General features: G+C 35.5%; 2 protein-coding genes across 4 annotated transcripts; both read left to right on the top strand.

Annotated features, from left to right (window-relative positions):
* Positions 1 to 1,206: 1,206 nt before the first annotated feature.
* LOC114528598 (tudor domain-containing protein 3-like) lies at positions 1,207 to 10,653 on the top strand. 3 transcript variants are annotated; one of them, XM_028550281.1, is made up of 16 exons: positions 1,207 to 1,289; positions 2,203 to 2,293; positions 2,570 to 2,635; positions 2,750 to 2,910; positions 3,182 to 3,323; positions 3,762 to 3,876; positions 4,873 to 5,078; positions 5,416 to 5,559; positions 6,441 to 6,495; positions 6,901 to 6,999; positions 7,491 to 8,219; positions 8,433 to 8,578; positions 8,822 to 8,875; positions 9,056 to 9,166; positions 9,764 to 9,932; positions 10,398 to 10,653. In XM_028550281.1, the coding sequence occupies exons 1-16, from the start codon at positions 1,228 to 1,230 to the stop codon at positions 10,478 to 10,480; spliced, it is 2,433 nt and encodes an 810-aa protein (XP_028406082.1). In that variant the 5' UTR covers positions 1,207 to 1,227; the 3' UTR covers positions 10,481 to 10,653. The 3 variants fall into 3 exon arrangements, with proteins under 3 accessions (XP_028406082.1, XP_028406067.1, XP_028406074.1); XM_028550266.1 differs by having other exon boundaries at positions 7,491 to 8,578; XM_028550273.1 differs by having other exon boundaries at positions 6,447 to 6,495; positions 7,491 to 8,578.
* A 228-nt stretch (positions 10,654 to 10,881) lies between these two features.
* Positions 10,882 to 16,379, top strand: LOC114528621 (motile sperm domain-containing protein 2-like). Its single transcript, XM_028550292.1, has 12 exons — positions 10,882 to 11,278; positions 12,272 to 12,390; positions 12,867 to 12,906; positions 13,391 to 13,477; positions 13,768 to 13,859; positions 13,998 to 14,066; positions 14,390 to 14,450; positions 14,642 to 14,680; positions 14,774 to 14,825; positions 15,630 to 15,696; positions 16,057 to 16,100; positions 16,281 to 16,379. The coding sequence occupies exons 1-11, from the start codon at positions 11,197 to 11,199 to the stop codon at positions 16,090 to 16,092; spliced, it is 744 nt and encodes a 247-aa protein (XP_028406093.1). The 5' UTR covers positions 10,882 to 11,196; the 3' UTR covers positions 16,093 to 16,100; positions 16,281 to 16,379.
* The last annotated feature ends 3,590 nt before the right edge of the window (positions 16,380 to 19,969 follow it).

The raw sequence follows: 19,969 nt of genomic DNA on the forward strand, positions 1-19,969 counted from the left end.
CCACATTCCATGTGAATGTGGTTTGGTTTACATTGGAGAGACCGGTAGAAATCTCTCAATACGTCTTAAAGAACATAAGACGAACTGCGAGAAAGGTAAACTGGATAAGTCTGCAGTAGCTCACCATGCATGGACTTATGATCATCGCATTAAATGGAACGATGCTACCATTTTAGCAAACGATAAGTTTACTGTCTCTCGTAAAATGAGAGAATCTATTGAAATTTATAAACATCAAACTATCGTCCAAGAGGGAAAGCCACTTAATAGTACGTGGCGTGCTCTTTTCGGTGTCTCTTAGTCAAATACTTGTCTAGGGCGCGCGCATTAATTAGAACTTAATTAAATGAAACCGTTTAATTAATAGCGCGAGCAAACTAATCACGACTAACATGATATTTAAGTGACGCGCAAACGTGTATTCAAGTAATTGCACTGATGAAGGTCCGGGTTAACGGACCGAAAGCTTTGCAGTATTTAATACTTACGTGGTGTACCTACAAGTTATTATAATTACTAAAGTCGCCATGCAATCATACAAGAAAATTATTATTGCACTTCGTCTCGTCAGGGAAAAAATAAAAATCCAATTTCTGTACATCTATTAGGCTTCCACACTCTAGTAGAATATTGTTTTTCGTATTGATATACCCAATAGTGGTCGAAAACAAGCACCTACTTGCAGTGAGTGTTTAAATAAAATATAAAACTGCAGAAACTCAAAAGCTAATCGTTTTGAAGTTTGTACATCAAAAAGGTTCAAGCCGTATTTCCAATTGAAGAGACGTTATTGTATATGATTAATATATACAACATACTGGCAGGTACTTTTTTGAAAATAAGTTTTAAATTGAAATAAACTCAGCAATAAGGAAAGTAATGCAAAGCAAGCGAAGCGAGTTATAACTTATGAGGAGGAGGGGGTGTCACAATCCCCCTGACCCCAGACCACTGCTCCCACATGCTGTTAGCAAGGAACATAAGAGCGACTTTCTTGATCGAACGAAACTTTTTGCTTGATTTTCTTTTAAACTCTGAGAATTCGACTGAAGAAGATTCACGACTGCACACATCTAACCCAAGAATTAAGGTAAAAGGCCCTGGGAACAAAGTTGGGTCGCCGGATTGGGTCGTTTGTGGTCGTTTGTCCTTTGTTTTTTCATTCTTTCAAGAACTATGAACGTCATGGACGTTAAGGGATACCAAGGGGTATAATCCGATGCCAATATGGCGGCCGAAAAGACCAGTAAAATTAACGATATTCAATCAAAATTGAGAAAGAAAGGCTGGTAAGTTATACTTTCTCAGCTGATGATTTTTTTAAAGGCACTACACAAATTGACATATTTATTGTGTAGGTTGTAAGATATGCGCAAGTTTTATATATGCAGACAAGACTGTGAATAATTTACACTTGAATTTACAATTTTTATATACAGTTATGAGTTATATATACTAAAAACGGTTTAGGTGAAAAACAACTCAAAATAGTCATATAAAACTCAGACTGCAAGCTAACAACAAACAATAAACGTTTTCAACTTTACTGTCTCTACAACCACATTTATGCTGTTATTTATTAAACAATGTATTTTTCTCTATATTATTAAATGCAGTTCATTATTCATTGGCATTGCATTAGTTGCATATTTTATAGATAACATGATAATCAGTTTTACAACATATAAAAAAGCATCTATATTTGTTGTAACTGTTTTGAGATACTGATTGCCATATTATTTGAAGTTGACAATGGCTAATGAACCAAATGTTGTTATTGGTGTATTGTCAGCATGTGTAATCTAAATGCTAATCTCAAATTTAGTATTTAAGGGAACCAGGTTCACTAGGCATCTTGTTTCTTTATCTTCTACCTTGGGTGACCTGATAGATCCAAAAGGTACTCGCATCACCTACCCACAACACGAATAAGGTGCAGACATGGGACATTTGTGTGGGAAATATCTACCATCATCTCAATTCAAGCTGAATAATAATCAAAAGCATATAAATTAATTTTGGTGTGTGAAAGTGAAAAAGGAAGGTCTTTAATGATAAAGAATTAGTGTGGCTCAAAAAATGCAAATGGAATCACAATTAAATGAGGATGAAAATATTGTGTAATGGTGTAATATACAAAAGTTTCATTTAGTAGATCGCTTTTTGTTGAATGTCCTAAAAAATATTCTTTTTTGATGTTAGGAGTATTAAATCTGATGCAATTGAGGAATTTGTTCAAGAATTTGGTGAGAGACAATGTACTGATGAAGATGTAATTAAGTGGGCTGTCAATGTAAGTGCATATATAACTCATTTTATTCTATAACAAATATTTGATATTGTGAATTTCTTCTTTTGCCTTCTATAAATGGTTTTGTGTTTCTGATACTCAAGTTTCACGCCCAGCAGCAGCAGACTAAATAACTTTAGATGGTCCTTTACATTTGTTTGATGCTAATTATGCTAGAATTAAAGCTTCAAATTACCAAATAATAAAACACTGATCATTCTTTGCAGGTTCAATTTTCATAATTTTGTTATCTCCACTTTTTTATTGTTTAAAAAATAGTGTGATTTGAAAGTGGTTGGATCTAAAGTACTTTCTGAGCATGTAAAGCGTGGACAACTACAATCGGTATGAGTGTATATGATGTACTTCTACTTGTCGGAACTTGTCGTTTCTTGACTATCCATGAGTACTAGCAATTGCCAATTTGATTGTTCTTCTCATCTTCTTTTACTATATCAGATTGAAGGACCTGTTGTCATGCAGATTCAAAAAATTCGCAATATTTCAGCACCAAAGGCAAATGAGGAGTCTGGGGCTGCTCCACGCTTGCTTAAGCTACAACTTACTGATGGTCACATAACATGCTTTGCTCTGGAGAATTCTTTCATACAAAAACTCAGGTATGCTGTTACTCTAACTGTAAGTGATATGAATTCAATCAGGTACCGGTATATAATCCATCACAATTATTGCTACTCTGGTTTAATTTAATATATGAAAGTAATCACCACCCAAAGATTACTTGTAAATTACTTTGTGTGGTGATTACTTTCATTAATTAAACCAGAGTAGTGATAATTGTGATAATTATATCATCATAAATATATACAATCAAAAAACGAGCTGTCTTTATTATTCATGTAGTTCAAATATGTGTTAATATTTTGCTAGTTTATCAATACCACCGGGAACTAAGATTAGACTGAAAGGTACCGTTTTTTTAATCTCTGGTTTTATGTTACTGGAACCCCGGAACGTCGACGTTCTTGGTGGTAAAGTTGAAAAACTTGTTGTGAAATGGGAAACGAACAAGGTATGTGTGAGCAGCCATGAGATATGAAGAAAATTCCATTCCATATTCAGTATTCACTTTATATTGTGCACTTCATGTTATAAAATAGCATGTATATAACGTGTGTTCTGTTTTGTCGAAGCCCGTGTTTCGATCAGGCCTTCAGCTTGTGTTTTACGCGCTTTTTTTTTAACTCTCGCGACACTTCCGTCTGTTTGGATCAGGCCATCTAAACATCTATCACATGCAGTTTTTCTATTGTTTATGTTGCAAGATTATTGATATTTTAATTCTGTTTACACAATGAGAGAAGTCTTTTTGGATGGGGGGGGGGGAGGGGAATCATTTAGGTATCCGTACATCAAAAGAAAAATACAAAAAAAATGAACAAATTGGGAAGTATAAAATATATGAGCCAGTGGGCACGAGTTAAGACTCAAAAATTTCTCTTTCGTTAAGAATGTTAGTCAACAGAGGGGTAAACCTAGTATGTTGAGTGATGACGGTCCACCATTGTTCATTGGGTTTGACACCAGAACGAGTGGTGCTTTGAAGAAAACCTCTATTGCGAAATGTGAGTGCATAGAAAATTAGTGCTGTACAGTATGTGCTGTAGGCATTTTGTGGGCAGCGGTATTTGAACACACGACTTCCCCATAGGCTAAACCCTAGGCTATATAATGAGGCGGGTTGCATAGAAAAATATTATATATCATACATGCAGTAGCGTAACATAACATAACAAGGAGAAATTTCGCATTAAGACAATCGGCAAATTTGTGTAGATTTTCATGCATGCAGCAACATGCATGTAACCACTGGCCATTTCACACCTAGCAAACGATTTCCTGAGCTGACCATGCAGACCTAAGTTTATATTGTAAAATGACTGAAATGATTGGATAGCTCCATCATTCGGTACTAAAATAGTCATAAAAAGTGGAGTAACAATCACCCGTTTTTCTGCTGCATAAAGCAGGCATTTATGGACTCTCTAAATGTTGAAAAACCATCAACACAGTACGAAATCGTCAAGGACTAAAGGTCAAATGTTATCACTCGAATATTTTTTATCGCCTCGATTTTGGTAACATTTGTTTTATCAATACATTTTAAGAATCCCCTTTTAAAGTTGAAGTGTGTAACAGCTTTTCATAGACGGTTATGTCTTTGCAAAATGACATATATAACACAGCGAAATTACCCTGGGTACGAGTTTGCATGGGACACATGTTGTTGATTACCAGTCTTTACTCGCTCATATTTCGCGCATGCGCAAACCCAACGAAACGATTGTCCACCGTTCGTGACATCTCGGAATTAGTTCTCTCGTTCGCTGATTAGGCATTCTAATAGGCTTAACCTGGAGAATGTAAACAAATTTGCCGATTAGTTTAAAACAAAATTCGTCCTTGTTGCGTATACTATTGGGATTTTCCTTACCTTTAGCCCACTTGCCTAAATCAACCATTAATCACAACTTACATCTGAGTTACAACATCTAAAACAACAACAAAAATCCTTAGAAATGTTGTTTCTTACCAAAGTCAAATCTTTCATGACCATGCAGTAATAGATGATAGCCAGAAAACACAGAGCTCATTGCTGAAAGAGGAAAGCACGAGCCAAAAGGAAGAAAACAAGAAAATACACGAGGATTTTGAACACAGCCGCGATCAACGTATCCAGACTGCTAAACAGGGTAATGAAAGCCATACTAACCCCACGAAAACCGAAAACAGAGCACATAAAAGTTTTCAATCCGGCGGAAATCAGGTATTGTTTTTCTTCTTATGTATCACTTTGCTTTTTTTTTGGCAATCCGTAGTGGAAAATGTGAAAAGTTTTGTTACTTACACTACATCATTACATACACTGTGAAATTTGCTATACGACCATGCACGCAGCAATTCGAAGTTGTATTGGTCAACCAGCTGTTTGATTTGTGTTTGATAACTTGAAAAATAAAGCTTCAGTGGTTCCATAAACAATTTCTGGTTGAACACATTGTCAAAATTAACCTCAAAAGAAGGCTGTTGGAAAGTTCCTTTGGCCTTTTTCACAAACTAAATTGCTGATGTGTAACTTTATTACTTTGGCGCGACGTTTTTAGAGGATGCAACTTGGTTCGTCAGGCGACAGAGGTCAGTGGCGAGTTGAGAGTAAACTTAATGCAAAGCCGTCCAACGTTCAAAAACCAGATGAAAGTGGGCAAAATCAAAGAGACGAGGCGTTCTCAAACAAAGGCGGTGGACAGGTAGTGTATATACATTGCAGGTACCGGTGTCGTTGAAATATGCGATCATGCTGGGGCCGGTTGTTCGAAAGGCGTTTAGCTTAAACGGTGGATAAGCCAAAGTTTAAAAATACTCTCATGGATCTTGTGAATGACTGAACTTGCATCTTATGCGTTTAATTTGTACTTCCATTGAAAATTAAACTTTTTACATCAAAATATTTCAGCTCGGTTGTTCAATAAATCGATAATTTTGTTTTCCATTTTGAACTTACCCACCGTTTAAGCTAAACGCCTTTCGAACAACCGGCCCCAGATAAATAAGTATGAGATGCAAGGATTAGTAATTCTATTGCTGTTTGCTGCATATTTCGTCCTGCATGCATGGCCCTAGGTTGTAACTCTACAGGGTGTCTCGAAAAAAACGAAAACTATTGAAATCACTCATTGTTAAAATTTGAATGGCGTGTTCACGAATTTTAGCCCGTGGGGATTTAATGCAACTTATAACATGCTAAATACGAAAAATTTGACATTGTGAATATGATTAAATTTAAATTAGCCTTGTTATTGCTTCGAAAGAAAATGGTACAGCTGACCGCGGAACAACGAGTGTTTATTGTGATATTATCCAAACAGAGTGCTTAGGCATTCAAACCCTATCAATTACATTGTTATGGGTGATTTCAATAGTTTTTGGGGTTTTTTGAGACACCCTGTATACACCCTTGTTACCACTTTGTTCCGAGGGTATTCTTCACGCGGGCAGGGCGAATATTCTGGGACTAGGTTGCTCCTGTTACAGAATATTTGTTAAAACACTATTCCGTAGTACTTCTATGTAGATGTTTAACAAACTTCTACTGTTAAAGTATATTTTTTTACATATCTAATCTCTTCAGCAACAGAAATATACAGAAAAGAGTAATCGCGAAAGAAGACCGAACTCTCAAAGAGGTACAATATTTTTCCAAATATATGAAATTATGCCATTCCTCACTTGCATTATTTAATTTAAATATACAGCAGAACATTTGTTTTCACACTTGCGTAAAAATATTAAACCAACGATCAGCTTGGGAATCTACCTATACGAACAAGTTTTTCTATTGTTTGACGAGTTGTGAAACCCAATAATCTATAGAAAATGATTTCCAAAAGAATTAACGAATTATAAAAATTGTTTACTGTTGTTAAAAAAAGTCAATCAAAAAACTCGATCGTATTAGGCAGATGCTGTCGGGTCTAAATGGGAGGAGGTGTTGATTCCATATTCTAATATTCAAAAATATTATTAAACGTTATAATGCCACTGCTAATTGGGCAAATCCACATAACGTATGTAGACACACTGTTTCACAGGTGGAAGACACAATGACGATTATGGGGACGAACAGGCGACTTCCCGACCGTCGGAGGGAACTCTCTGGGATTTTCTTGAAACTAAGCTTCCTTCAAAAGGTACAAGCACTATCGTGCTCTTTCTTCTTAAAATATTTACCCCCTTACCTTAGTTTTAAGGGTATATAATACTAGAGCATGCACTATATACGTGTCGTCATGCAATTTTCCTTGCTATTCGTGGTATTGACTTCTTGGATATAGCTTGAAATTTTTAATATTCCATATGAAGTTATATATACTATATTCAGTATTGTTATTATTATTACTTTTACTATTGCCATTATTGGTTGTTGTTATTATTACTTTTACTATTTTCATTATTAGTTATTATTATTACTTTTTCTATTACCATTTTTGATACAAAGATGGTATTTCAAGACAAATTATTTTGAAGTGATTACAAAAAATGTATTTTACATGTGTAATGTATAACAACTGTTAATGCATTAAATCAACAACTTGTACAAAACATCACGCATGTACGTTTGTTATGTGCATTATGCAGAGTTTTCAAAATAGCAAAATGCAGAATTGTTATTAAATTGTAGGTAGTAAAGGAGAAAAAGTTAAAACAAAAGAAACCGCAGACGATCATCTAGATGAGGATGGAAGTCAATACAATCGACAAGCAAGCGTTCAGCGCGATGGTCATTATAGAAATCAACGTGGAGATCAGCGGGAACACGGCAGGATAAAGGGTTCTGCGGGGGATCAATCGGAAACGAGCAAAAAACAAGCAGTTTCCAAAGATTATCAGCAAAGTAAATATGAAAACCAAGGACGACGGTATGAGCGCGATGGTCGAGAAAGGAACGAAAAGGGAAACGAGCGTAACAGGAAGCAATCCGAACGAAGTCGGAACCAACAGAAAAGCGAACATCAATGGACAGAGAAGGATGGAAGAGCTGCAGAGAGATATGATAATAACATGAAATACAGCAAAGAAAAACAGAGGGGTAGCGATCAGCGTGACTACCAAAGGAACAATCCACCGTCGGGAGCAAATAGTGCTAATAAACATGGCAAACAAACAGAGAAGTCGCATGAAAATCAAAGTGGCCATGGCGGGAAGGATTTCTCTCAAGACGACAAGCAACGAAATGATAACTATAGAAAAGAGCATTCAAAATATGATAAGGCAGACAATAGGCAGTCACAGGGTCGTGGTGGTACACGACAAGACTCTCATGCAGGCAGTGGAACACAGGATTTTAGAAGACAAAGCCACGGCCGCGACAATCGCGGTGGTGTGTTGAGGGAACAAAATTATCGAGGAGGTAAATCGGGCATGGATGTGCGTTCCGACACAGAGAGAGTGAAAACCGAAAAAAATTCGCAGCAATCCAGGGATAAACTGGGCGGGAGAAATTCACCCATAGGACAATATAGAGGGAGTAAAGATAGACCGACAGAGGGCAGGAGTGAGATTTCAGGTAAAAAACAGAAAGGAGAGTCCAAGGCAACGCCTGAAAATAATGTAATTTCTAAAGGAATAAAAGGAACGCAGGAAAGGGATAGTCAAATGCACGAAACGTCAGTACCAGCTGGGCAAAGCGATAATCAGAAAAGTAAACACCAGAATGAAAGATACAGAGAAGGTATATCTGGAGGTCGCAGTTATGAATCTCGGAAGCAGGTAAAACGAAATTTTGTATAATATACTATAAATATTCTCTGGCAACAGTGCAATTTTTTTAACAAGAGTGCAAATTTTTATAACAAAGGTATCTTATTTGATGTTGGAAAATAGCAAGCCAATCATCTTGAAACCAATATTTGATTAACATTTATATTTACCAAAGCACTACTTTATAAAACACTAGAGAAAAGGGAGTTCGACACTTGGCATATAATTTTATCTTTTATCTTTTTTAAAAAGCATTGGTGGAACGAGGGAGAAGATTGTCTCGCTTTTCACGTCGAACATAGACAGGTATTTTTATATAGCACGTACGTGGAATAGTTACACGAAATTTTACCGAAAAGATGCGCAATTCTATAGATATAGCAAGAGCCTAGCACACACGAAAATGGAACTTCGCGCTCATATAGAAAGAGTCAAGCATATCACATCATAAACATTAAACTGAATATAATACTTTTGAATTTTTAGTACTATCTTGCAAAAATTATCAAGGTAGAAGTTCGTCATAAAAGTTGTGTTGTAATGTTCCACGACACTGGCAAACGAGAAACGATTAATTGGTCAAATCTTCTTCCTTTGGTGAGCTATGCTTTTCTTCTTATTTATTCCCCTAAATCACTCAGAACTAGAAATAAATCTGCCAGGGTACTAGCTGCAAGGGTTACGTGGCATAAAAGTTATACTTTTGTTCTCAAATTATGGACAAGATTACTGGGTGCGCACCCTCCTAGAATGAACCCCCCCCCGAGAAGAGCAAATGGTCTAAAATAAGGTGATTCGAAAATTGCATTACGCTGAAATTGGTTAGAATATTGAAGGAGCAGTTTAAAATGAAGTTGTTAATTTTCATGATTTATATTATGATTTGTAATTATATTATTTAGATTTTTTAATTGATAATAAAGCCTGCATGCAGGTTTACAATTATTTAAGGGGTACAAAATGCCCAAAACACATTTCAGTAGGGTAAAAATATAAATATTTCCTGTGGAAAGTGTGTCCCTGAATTTCGGGCAGACCCCAGAGCAAATTCGTCTCTATTGGTCCAAGATTTATATGTGCATTCATGTCGCCCACTGATGTCGCCCTGCGTTATGTTCCGAGATCGCTCGACCAATCATAAGCCAGGATTTTAACAAAAATTACCTTTATAATTATGCTAATCCTAATTATTAGGACTTCGAGGTAACGCGTCAACCTTTTCAATCCCAAGCGAGAGGGATCATTCATGCATCACCAACGCTAATGCAGGAAAGGAGCAACAAGGTACAACAAGATGTGACAACATTTGCTGCACCACCATTTACGCCGCCCAATTTCGACGAAGGGTGGCCAGAATTACACGGTAGGTAGTATATTTTCTAGTTCGCCCAGCTAATTAGGTTGCAGAGAAGCTATTAAAAATATATTAGAAGTGTTATGTAATTAAATCCAATTACATGATAAAATAAAATCATAATTATGTTAAATATTATGAATACTGCACAGTGAACTCAAATCATTGACTCAAATAAGACTGGAACGCTCACTCTGTCGGAAGTTTGAAGCCAAGATGGCGGACACTGAAGCCTTTCTTGTAGGTATGATCCAGGCCTCCCGCCCGGAAATTTCGTAGGTAAAATGGCGGCAATATTCCTTTGAAATTTCCGCGCCAGAGGCCTAGATCATACCAACAAGAAAGGCTTCATCATCCGCCATCTTGGCTTCACTGAGCGTTCCAGTTCACTGATACTGCATATATAGTTGTCGTGTTCATCTTTGGCTTTGCAGATGTTCATTTTAAATTTGGCAATGTGATTTTATATTTCAGGAGATGCTGTCCAGAATAATGCAATTCGCTCACAACGACCAACGCAGGCATTTTACAAGCCACCAAGAAAAGCAAAGGAATGAAAATTGAATCGTAATTATTGGAAAATATAAAAGCGCATTTTGACATGACCATTACTACCTATATGCAGTTTTGCATGAATAATTGTCGAAATGATTTTGATTTCAAATGAATTTCAATAAAAATACTTCCTTTGGTTTTACAATTGCCATAAAACTACATCGCGATAATAATGGGCTTTGGCACCGGCTGGTTTCTAAAATCACCGATCGTTGTTTTAAGTAAATTAGTCATAAATTGCATATAAATTAATAAATAAATATTTATAAATATTTTCAAGACGACCGACTTATCGAATCGTTCAATAAATAAATTTCTAGAGTATTTCGCTAAAGTGTGGGCAGTACAGTGAACTCTATAGTGACTGGAACGATAACTGACGGTTATCTCATAATAGGGGACATGTTACCATGTTTCTAATAGTAATAAACAACCCGATATGATGAAATCATGTTGTCATTGACGTTTACATTGGTGAAATTGGTAATGTTTTCATCGAATACAATAACGATGTTTCTGGCACCATTTAATAGCCAGGAAGGTCGGGTTTTTACACATCCTTCCTGATTAAACCAAATCGCTATGCAAATTAAGCATTCTGTTTATTGTCAATTCAGTCACGCGTTAAATCTACAGCCATATTGACATACTTCGGTAACACCATGCTGTAGAAAGAAAGTCCGTATAAATCAGCCAGTATATTCAAAACTTCAAGACGATGGCAAGTGGAACTAGTCAGACACAGCCTTACATGGATAAAGTACCAGAATTAAGAAAGAAATTCTTGGATAACCATTATTGTACGTACTATTGATATGTATACAGACTGTACATATGACTCATAGTTATATATTCTAGTATACCGGTAATAGCTGATCCATGCATGAGTGTAAATTGTTGAACTGCCTAAACCAAACATGTATTGAGAAATTTAAACAAGGACCCTTCATGGAATGCCCTATTATCGATCCGGACGAAACGACTTCGTTCGAAACCTAGAAGTAATAGTCATATATATTTTAAAAAGCTATCAAAATAGCCATAGGGCAGCATGGCGTGGGTCTTCGTCGGAATAATTTCTCATGAAATATGGTATAGGCTAGTAGGTCCGTATACCGACTGTTTATAATAGACTTTCTTAAGAAAGAGTTTCGACATAAGGGCCGTTAAGTATGAGTGATGATTAATTTAGGTACGTTCGTCGATGTATTTAGTCTTCTGGTTAGTATATATATATATAAAACTACCGGTATTATTTTAGAATAAAGATCGATATAAAAATATTTATCATTCGCGTCGTCGTATTTTCTGCCGAAATTTACCGCACGGCATTATTCATAGTTTAACAATGAAAACGTGATTGTCAGGGTTCGAAAATCCTATAGCCAGGGCTATATATTTTTAAATTTATATTTTAAAGTGGATTTTCTAATAAGACTTATAAGAGATTGTAACAGATATTATCTGACATGTTTTGCACAAACTCAGTGATGTTAAGACAGCTAATATTTATTATTATTAGTTATTGTTGGAACTTGGAAAGAATTCTAAACAACACGTATAAGGATGATTAAAAAAACGATTGAATACCAAAAAAGAAAATTACACGTTGTGAAAACATGCATATGCACTGTCTTCAAAAAATTGGAAATCAGCCATTTCTGGGCTGCCAACGGTTTTCATTGTGCTCTGTGTTCAGGGCAGGTTTAACCAGTTTAACGTTGTGAAGTATGTAGATGGCGCCATGCATGGAAAAAACAGTTTAATATAAATGTATATGCATATATTTTCAGCTTCGGACAAGAACCATTTTGATGCACGGGATATTTCTCGAGTAAAGACAGATGACTACTTTGTGGTACAGTTTATAAATCCAAAGCAAGGCAATATCGAAAAAGCACACAAATTAATGGTATAATGATTTTTGTTACTTGCAATAATGTGTTGAACCACGTATGGTAATCCTAAGGTTTTTATTTTAAAAACAGTCAAGGTGGTTTCCAAAAATTTTTTTTAAGAAGCCTGCTCCAAGTGTTAGTAACTTGATAAAACACCCGATTATGTCAAAAAACTAAAACAAATTCAATTTCCCGTCTTGCTGATAGCTTTTTCGCCATTCATCGACAGATTTTTGTCACTTGTTCTATTTTTTCGCCTTAAATTACATGTTCTCTCATAAAAGCCGTCGACAAAAAGTCCAGTTTGGCAAAGACAACATTGCCAAGCAACGCAAACATGGAAAAAGTTGGAAGGATGCTAACAAACAACTTTGAGATTATTTGCCGTGCTTGCATGTATACCAAGAAGCACGTATTGTGAAAGCGTGTATACAAAATTACAACAGTCACTGATTGATATTTCTCACCACTTCACTTATTTTTCTATTAGACCGACGCACTAAAGTGGAGGAAGTCATTTGGAATTAATGGTACGATTTTAAATTCGAATTGAGTCGATTAAGGGAAACCATTAAGCTATATTATACTTCAAAGAGCCTGGGAACGAGGCTGATATTATATATATATATATATATATATATATATATATATTATTATATATATTAATTATATATATATATATATATATAATATTTTTAATTATCTCAATGAGATCCCCAGGAAGAAAATTGAAACACGATGTACGCAATACAAACTCAAAACTACTTAGAATTTAGCCTTACATTCCACTGAATCCCCCTCCCCCTCATTAGGGCATTTCAAAAAGCGTTTTTAACAGCAATGTGCTTGTTATATTTTTTGTTATTCATAATGTCTATGATCAAATCCCAGTTTTCGTTAAAGCTGAACTAACCATGCAGAAGCGGTCTACTCAATGTGGGAACTTATGAAGATTGAATTAATATATTGAAATGAAATTTTCGGCATCTCATTTTATAAAATAAATTACTCTAGATTTAACAGAAAAGGACATTCCAGAAGAAATCCTTCGCTCTGGTGTTATGTATGTCCATGGAAAGGACAAAACCGGCGCTCTGACGGGTAAATCATTCTGATAATTCACTTACCTTTCAACTCGGACCATTCCAAGTGCAACGAACGTGGCTAAAATGGTTCAAATCACTCGTGTTAATATATTTGATAATGATAAAACCACTTTAATTTGCATGATAATTAAGCAATTTACAAATTAACTGAGGTTTGTAAACTCATTAAGGTTTATTTATTAAAAGATCGAGGCCTTTTTTTATACATGGAACGCACCGAAACAATTTGGAATCAAACAGTTAACATTATTCGACTAATTCACAGCGATTATAATTTCTTGATAGTATTTCATCGACTTAAACACTACACATACAAAGGAAATAAAGAAATGCAATTAGGGTATCAAAGGATGGCCGCGTTAAGATATGAACAATACGTATGTATTTCCTTGACCTCTGATTCATTCATCCACTATAATTCAATTCCCTTCTATAGTGTTCGTTAAGGTTCAGAAGCGAGCCAAAAAAAGCTACATATGACAACAGACTTCATATGTTTCTCTTTCCTTAAACAGCAACGCGAAAACCCAGGAGGGAAGATAACTAATGTTACTTCATGCGAAGATGTAAAGCTGTTGCAAGTTGTAAGTAGTTCAGTTCATTATATAATACATTGTTATAAAATAGCATGTATATAAAGTGTATTCTGATTGGTCGAAGCCCGTGTTTGGATCAGGCCATCCAAACATGGAAATTTAATTCGCTTTTTGCGATCAAACATGGAAGACTATATCTGAGTATGTTAAAGTAGGTTCATTAAATAAGTGGCTATATATACGCATTGTGTAGTGTTATTTTGTAGTCGATCATGGGCAACTATACCTAGCTACGATACCAAAAGAGTTTCGTTTCATTCAGCCGGTTTAAACTGCGAAATTATATAATGATGTTTGTTTAAATTTTCTAGGATATGGACACTAATAAATTGATGATCAACAGTCTAACAACTTACTATCCAGACATATTAGGTATGCATGAAACACGCACGGTTGAAAGTAGGTTAAACTCGATCAAACTAAAAAGCTAGACTGCATGCTCCTTTTTCAGGAACAATTCTTGCAAATTTTGTGCAATAAATCCTGTGACAAAATAATAATGTATCGTAAAACATTGTGTGGCAAATATCTTTGTTTATACCATGCACCTTCTGTTCTTTTAGAGCATATGTATATCTTGCACTACACCAAGGTTTTTGAGGGTAGGTTTTTAAAATTCAAATCCAGATATAGAAAGCAATATTTTATACGTTAAGTACACTATAAATCAATGCAGGTCATTGTCATTTTTATAGCTCTTTGGAAAATTACCAAGGTTTTACTAGGACCGATTGCAAAGAAATTTGCGTAAGTGTCATATTGCGTAAACTGTGCTGATCTATATGTAGGTAATAACTTATTCAAAAGAACATATTCAAAATTAGTAATCCATCAAACAAGAACGAAAGATTAACGTGGCTTATCAGTATACAACTCTTGGTATACGACATGTAACAGCTAGTATACAAGTATTTAGTCAGCACTTTGCACCTCTGGTGAGGATGGCATTCTAATTTGTTGCCCAACACCATGCAACATCTCTACCAGAGTTTGTTTTCGAATTTCAGTTCGGTGAAAGATTTTACCGCAATGAGCTTTTTATCTCCGTTTTCTCGCCGACATCGTATTTAAGATCTGTAACATTGTCAACGAAGTTAAACTTAATTTTCTATAATGCAACAACCCGGACAAACACAACATAACTTTTATTATCTGTGCATGATTTTATGCTGGAACCACAACAAGGTTGTAAACATCAGTATAAAATACTATAATGCAGATCAAGAGGACAAAAAACATTCATACAGGCAAACTACCCGCTATATAACCACGATCATACATGGTTTAGAGAATAAGTAAATATAAATTTTAAACACCACCTTTTACCACGTAGGCACACGAAACGGCGTGCATTGAAAGAAGTGTGGCGTTCAACAGACACATTGATATTCCTACCAAATAAACCAACCACAAACCACATCGAAATATTTTTTAGATATATATGGTGTTCTACACATCTTTTCGACTATTCAAAGCACCATGTTAAAAGGTCGTAATGTCATTAGGTGGCTAATTAATAAAAAAATGTCTTCATCTTCATTTTCCCGATAGGTTCATATCCAATGAAGAATTAACTACCTACATCGATAAAGAAAATTTGCCTGTAGAATTTGGTGGAGTAAGCAATCAGTTTGGCATTTTTAAGCAACATGAAATTAGCTATGTATAAATTGGATAAATGCATGGAACCATAATACTTTTCATCATTAATATTAACAACCTTTGCTGTATGCAATCCCACACCCCGATGACGATCAACACGGCCAGGGAGAGGCCCCCTTTTTGCTAATGCCCCTTCCCCCTACTCTAAATACTTCGAAAGAGGCCACGTATCAAGGCGGCATTACTATATTCCTCTTACATGTAAACCTCTCTCTCATTTATTTGCCTTCCCTGGCCGGTCTATGTACACTTTTTCCAAAATAATCACAGGCATTTGTGTGCCTCTTGAAATCTAACTCTTTGACTATTTTTTTAGCCTTCATACGTTTATGAATATCATCCGGAAGAATGAAATTTAACGTGAGTTGTGCCCAAAAATCTATATGTACTGCATATAATTTAAACTAAAATTTTCGGATAATGAGAATTGTGTCAAATGTTAAATTAAGTGAAAACAAAACTTAATGTTTATTCTAATTATAGTTTGATTGGATTTCACTTTATTTTTCATTAAAGTGTATTAATTGTTTTTGTATATAGTTGTAACTGCCGTGAACACAAAAAGCAGGCTGGTATAATTTATATGCAGTCTTCTTCAGCAAGTACACTGGATTAAGGGATATGCCGCTGCATGACAACTAAGAGAAAAGATAGATCAATGGATCAAATTACTCGTTTATCGCCGTCCTAATCGAAACCGGGCTTCAAAGATTACTATCCAATTTAATTATATTGGCCGAGTAAGCAAAAACGTAACTACGTACAGGGTGTCTCAAAAAAACGCAACCACTAAATATCCAAGAACATTAATACAGCTCTAAAGTGCAATAGATAAGCACCTCTGGGAATTGAAAATGGCTCTTAATCCTTCATTTAAAATACTAAAAGTCATTTTAGCTGAACTATGCATGGTGCAAACCCGAACAATATTAATATTCTTGCATATATAAGTGGTTGCGTTTGTTTTAGACACCCTGTAGATTCTTGTGGTTTTGTATAACTTTCACGTCACTATGTTTGCAAAGCTATCGTCCCGTTAAATGAATGTATAAGGCCTAGTTCATAACTCATTTTGGTCGCGTCGAATGCATTTCAAACAATAGATAATGAGGCTGAATAAGGTTTACCATCTCATTATATATTGTTTGAATTACATTCGACGCGACCAAAATGCGACGTATGAACTAGGCCTAACAGATTCGTCAGTAAGAGCTTTGTATTAATGAAGTTACTATGATTTACATAATAACCAGACACAGTACTAAAATGCGGTGCCCGCAATGCTTGTCTAGAAATAAAACGTCCGCTCATTTCTAACGACATCACCAACTTACATTCTCCTGTCGGCCGCAGCCTGGTTGGTTGGTACATTAAAGTCAAAATTGCGCCGTTTTAAAATCTTCAGAAATAAAATATTTAGGCTAAAAATACTATCTAAGAATACTATCAAAATGAAGAGAAACGTGAGACGAATAAACTGGCGTAGAGCCGGAAACTAGAAAGGCAACGATACAGAAGTCAAGGATTAAGCGTACTGCATTTTTATATATAATTTGTTTGATAATTTTGAGCGATTTGTCATAAAGTTCGCTTATTGAACTATACTTTAAAACCTTCGAAATAGAATATATTTGGCTGAAAGTACTATAAAATAAATCGCAATGTAAGACCGATCCACTTATTTAAGGACGAAAATTAAAAGAGAAAACCAACAATATGAAAGATATCAAAGACCAAACTTACTATTACTAGTAAAGTATAGCATAGTAATTTTGAGCGATTTGTCAACAATTCAATTTCGTTTGTCTTTCAAACGTCATAAATCGCTGCGAATACTCTTGTTTAATAATATATTTAAGACCTGTACGTATAATTTCTTACGCTGAATCAGGGCGCCTATAAGATAGGGCGGCGAAACGCACGGATGGCGTGTTGAAACATGTGTGATGTGCGGACCCCCCATGAAGATTCGAAAAACTGTTTTCAAAATGGCGGCGGGTTACTTAGATGACGAAGAACTTGAGGTGTTTATAAGTTTGGATGACACTGATCTGGCAACAGATGGCACAAATTCGTCATTTCCAGTTGGAAATACTGTTAATTTCAACGTAAAGGAGTTAATTGCTGTTCTTGAAAGGGTTTCTTCGTGTTTTTTATACTCGTCCCAGTCCGCTGGTTACCAAGACAAGTTTGTAAACATGGTTCCGTTTTATGGTTGTCGTTTTCCAGAGAAAATTGTGAAAAAGGTTCAAAACATTATGCAACCATTTGCACGTGGAATCGATGTTAATGAACAAGGGAGTTATTTTCTAAATTTTCCAGCTTTAGGAGCTACGGCAAGGTTTTCAATTTTTTAATGGAAATTTTGTATATTGAAAATTCGAAAACGTTGTTGCGACGCGGTCTAATGCTCTTGCAAGTAAGTTAGCATTTTCTTGTTTTGTTTTTAGCTTGGCCAGGTCGACATTGCCATGACGAAAGAAAAACATATCATATTTTCAATTCGGAACGTTATCTAAGTATATAATATAATTTAACGGGATTTTGTGTTGATATTTTCCGACCTCGCAGCCGTGAAAACAATTTTGTTGTAGAAAGTTTGAATACGTTCACTTCTACAAATGATTGCAAAAAAGGTTCAAAACGTTGTGTAGTGAAATTTGCTACAAATGTTCGTCAATATTCTGTACACCAAATCTTGAAGTATAATGCTTTTGGGGATTTTCCTCACTGAGAAAAATCAAAATATGTATGATACATCTAAAAACAGACCAAGTAGCCGTGCGTATCCGTAGTTTTAATTTGACAAATTCGGTCAGTTAACTTTTGAAGAAACAATTTTAAGACACAATAGAAAGAGTTATAAATTACACAGGAGAAATCTTATTTTAGATATCGCGTTAATAGTTTCAGAGATTGAGTGGTTTTAATCGAGCTTGTTAAAAACCAAGTAAATATTGTTTCGTTCGAGAATTTTTCGCCGACCGCCCCGTCCCAGTCCTAAAATCGCATCACACATGTTTCAACACGCCATCCGTGCGTTTCGCCGCCCTATCTTATAGACGCCCTGGCTGAATCGAATGGTGGTATTTTTTTCCTTCTTGGGTGCATAAAAGCAGAGATACACGCAATTATCAGAGTTTGAGATTGAAATTGAAAAAAGAACGTTCCTTTAAAAAAGGAATTTGCCAAACGTACAACAAGATTAATAGTAATAATTAGGAAAAAATTCCAAGCATTCCAAGTATGTGCAAGGAATTTTTACTTGGCGATTAAGGATTGTATTAAGGCGAGTATTGACGGATGCGAACAAACAAACTCACAGGCAGAATATAATGCGGTGCCAAACTTGGCGCGGGCACCGCAATTACTCAGTTAAGGATCTGCTGACTATTGTTGTATAGTTAGTCATTCGTTTTATAGGATAGTGGCACTAAAAAGTTAGTAAAAAATAACTATTAATTTTGATGAAAAAAGAGAAATAATTTATTTCTCCTTTAGAGTTCTTTAAGTGCTTGTGAATTAGTCTTCGTCCACTTTGCATAAAACAGGTACTGCAAAGGCTTGCGAAACTAAAAGAATTCAACTTAAACGAATCATTGATCAAAGATATTAAAAAAGATAAGCATGTTCTTGATTAGTCAACTAGGAACATTGGCTATAATCCAGAGACTTGCTTCGTCCGCAAATTACGTCATGTAACTGACAAATTGCCCCAAGCGCGATGAAGGACGTGCTAGTTTTTAATCAATCTTGAGAATATTAAGTTTCCCAACTTACGCCTGCCCTAAAGAAAATATCGATGGATCCTGAAGATATGAGTAGTTTTCATCCAATCTCAAATCTACAGTTTATCTCGAAGACGATTGAACGAGTCGCATCTCCCTAACTTGTTGATTATCTAATGGAAAATAAAATATATCCATATAAGTAGTTTTCATCCAATCTGCGTTCAGAAAGGGATATAGCACTGTAACAGATCTTTTACGTGTTCAAAACGATCTCTTAGAGGCACTTGATTCTGGCCACGAGGCTTTTCTAGTAATGCTTGATTTTTCTGCAGCCTTCGATACAATTGCATGACCATCAAATTCTACTTGGCTGTTTGAAATCTCGTTTTGGAATTTGTGGTACAGCTCTATCCTGGTTTCGGTCATACCTTACATGAGTTACATCTCGACTGAATATGTGAAAGTAAACGGTAAAATTTCGGCATCAACTCCGATACT

The sequence above is a fragment of the Dendronephthya gigantea genome, unplaced genomic scaffold (genome assembly GCF_004324835.1).
Source record: "Dendronephthya gigantea isolate DGI-Jeju-01 unplaced genomic scaffold, DenGig_1.0 000001F, whole genome shotgun sequence".
Lineage (NCBI taxonomy): Eukaryota > Metazoa > Cnidaria > Anthozoa > Malacalcyonacea > Nephtheidae > Dendronephthya > Dendronephthya gigantea.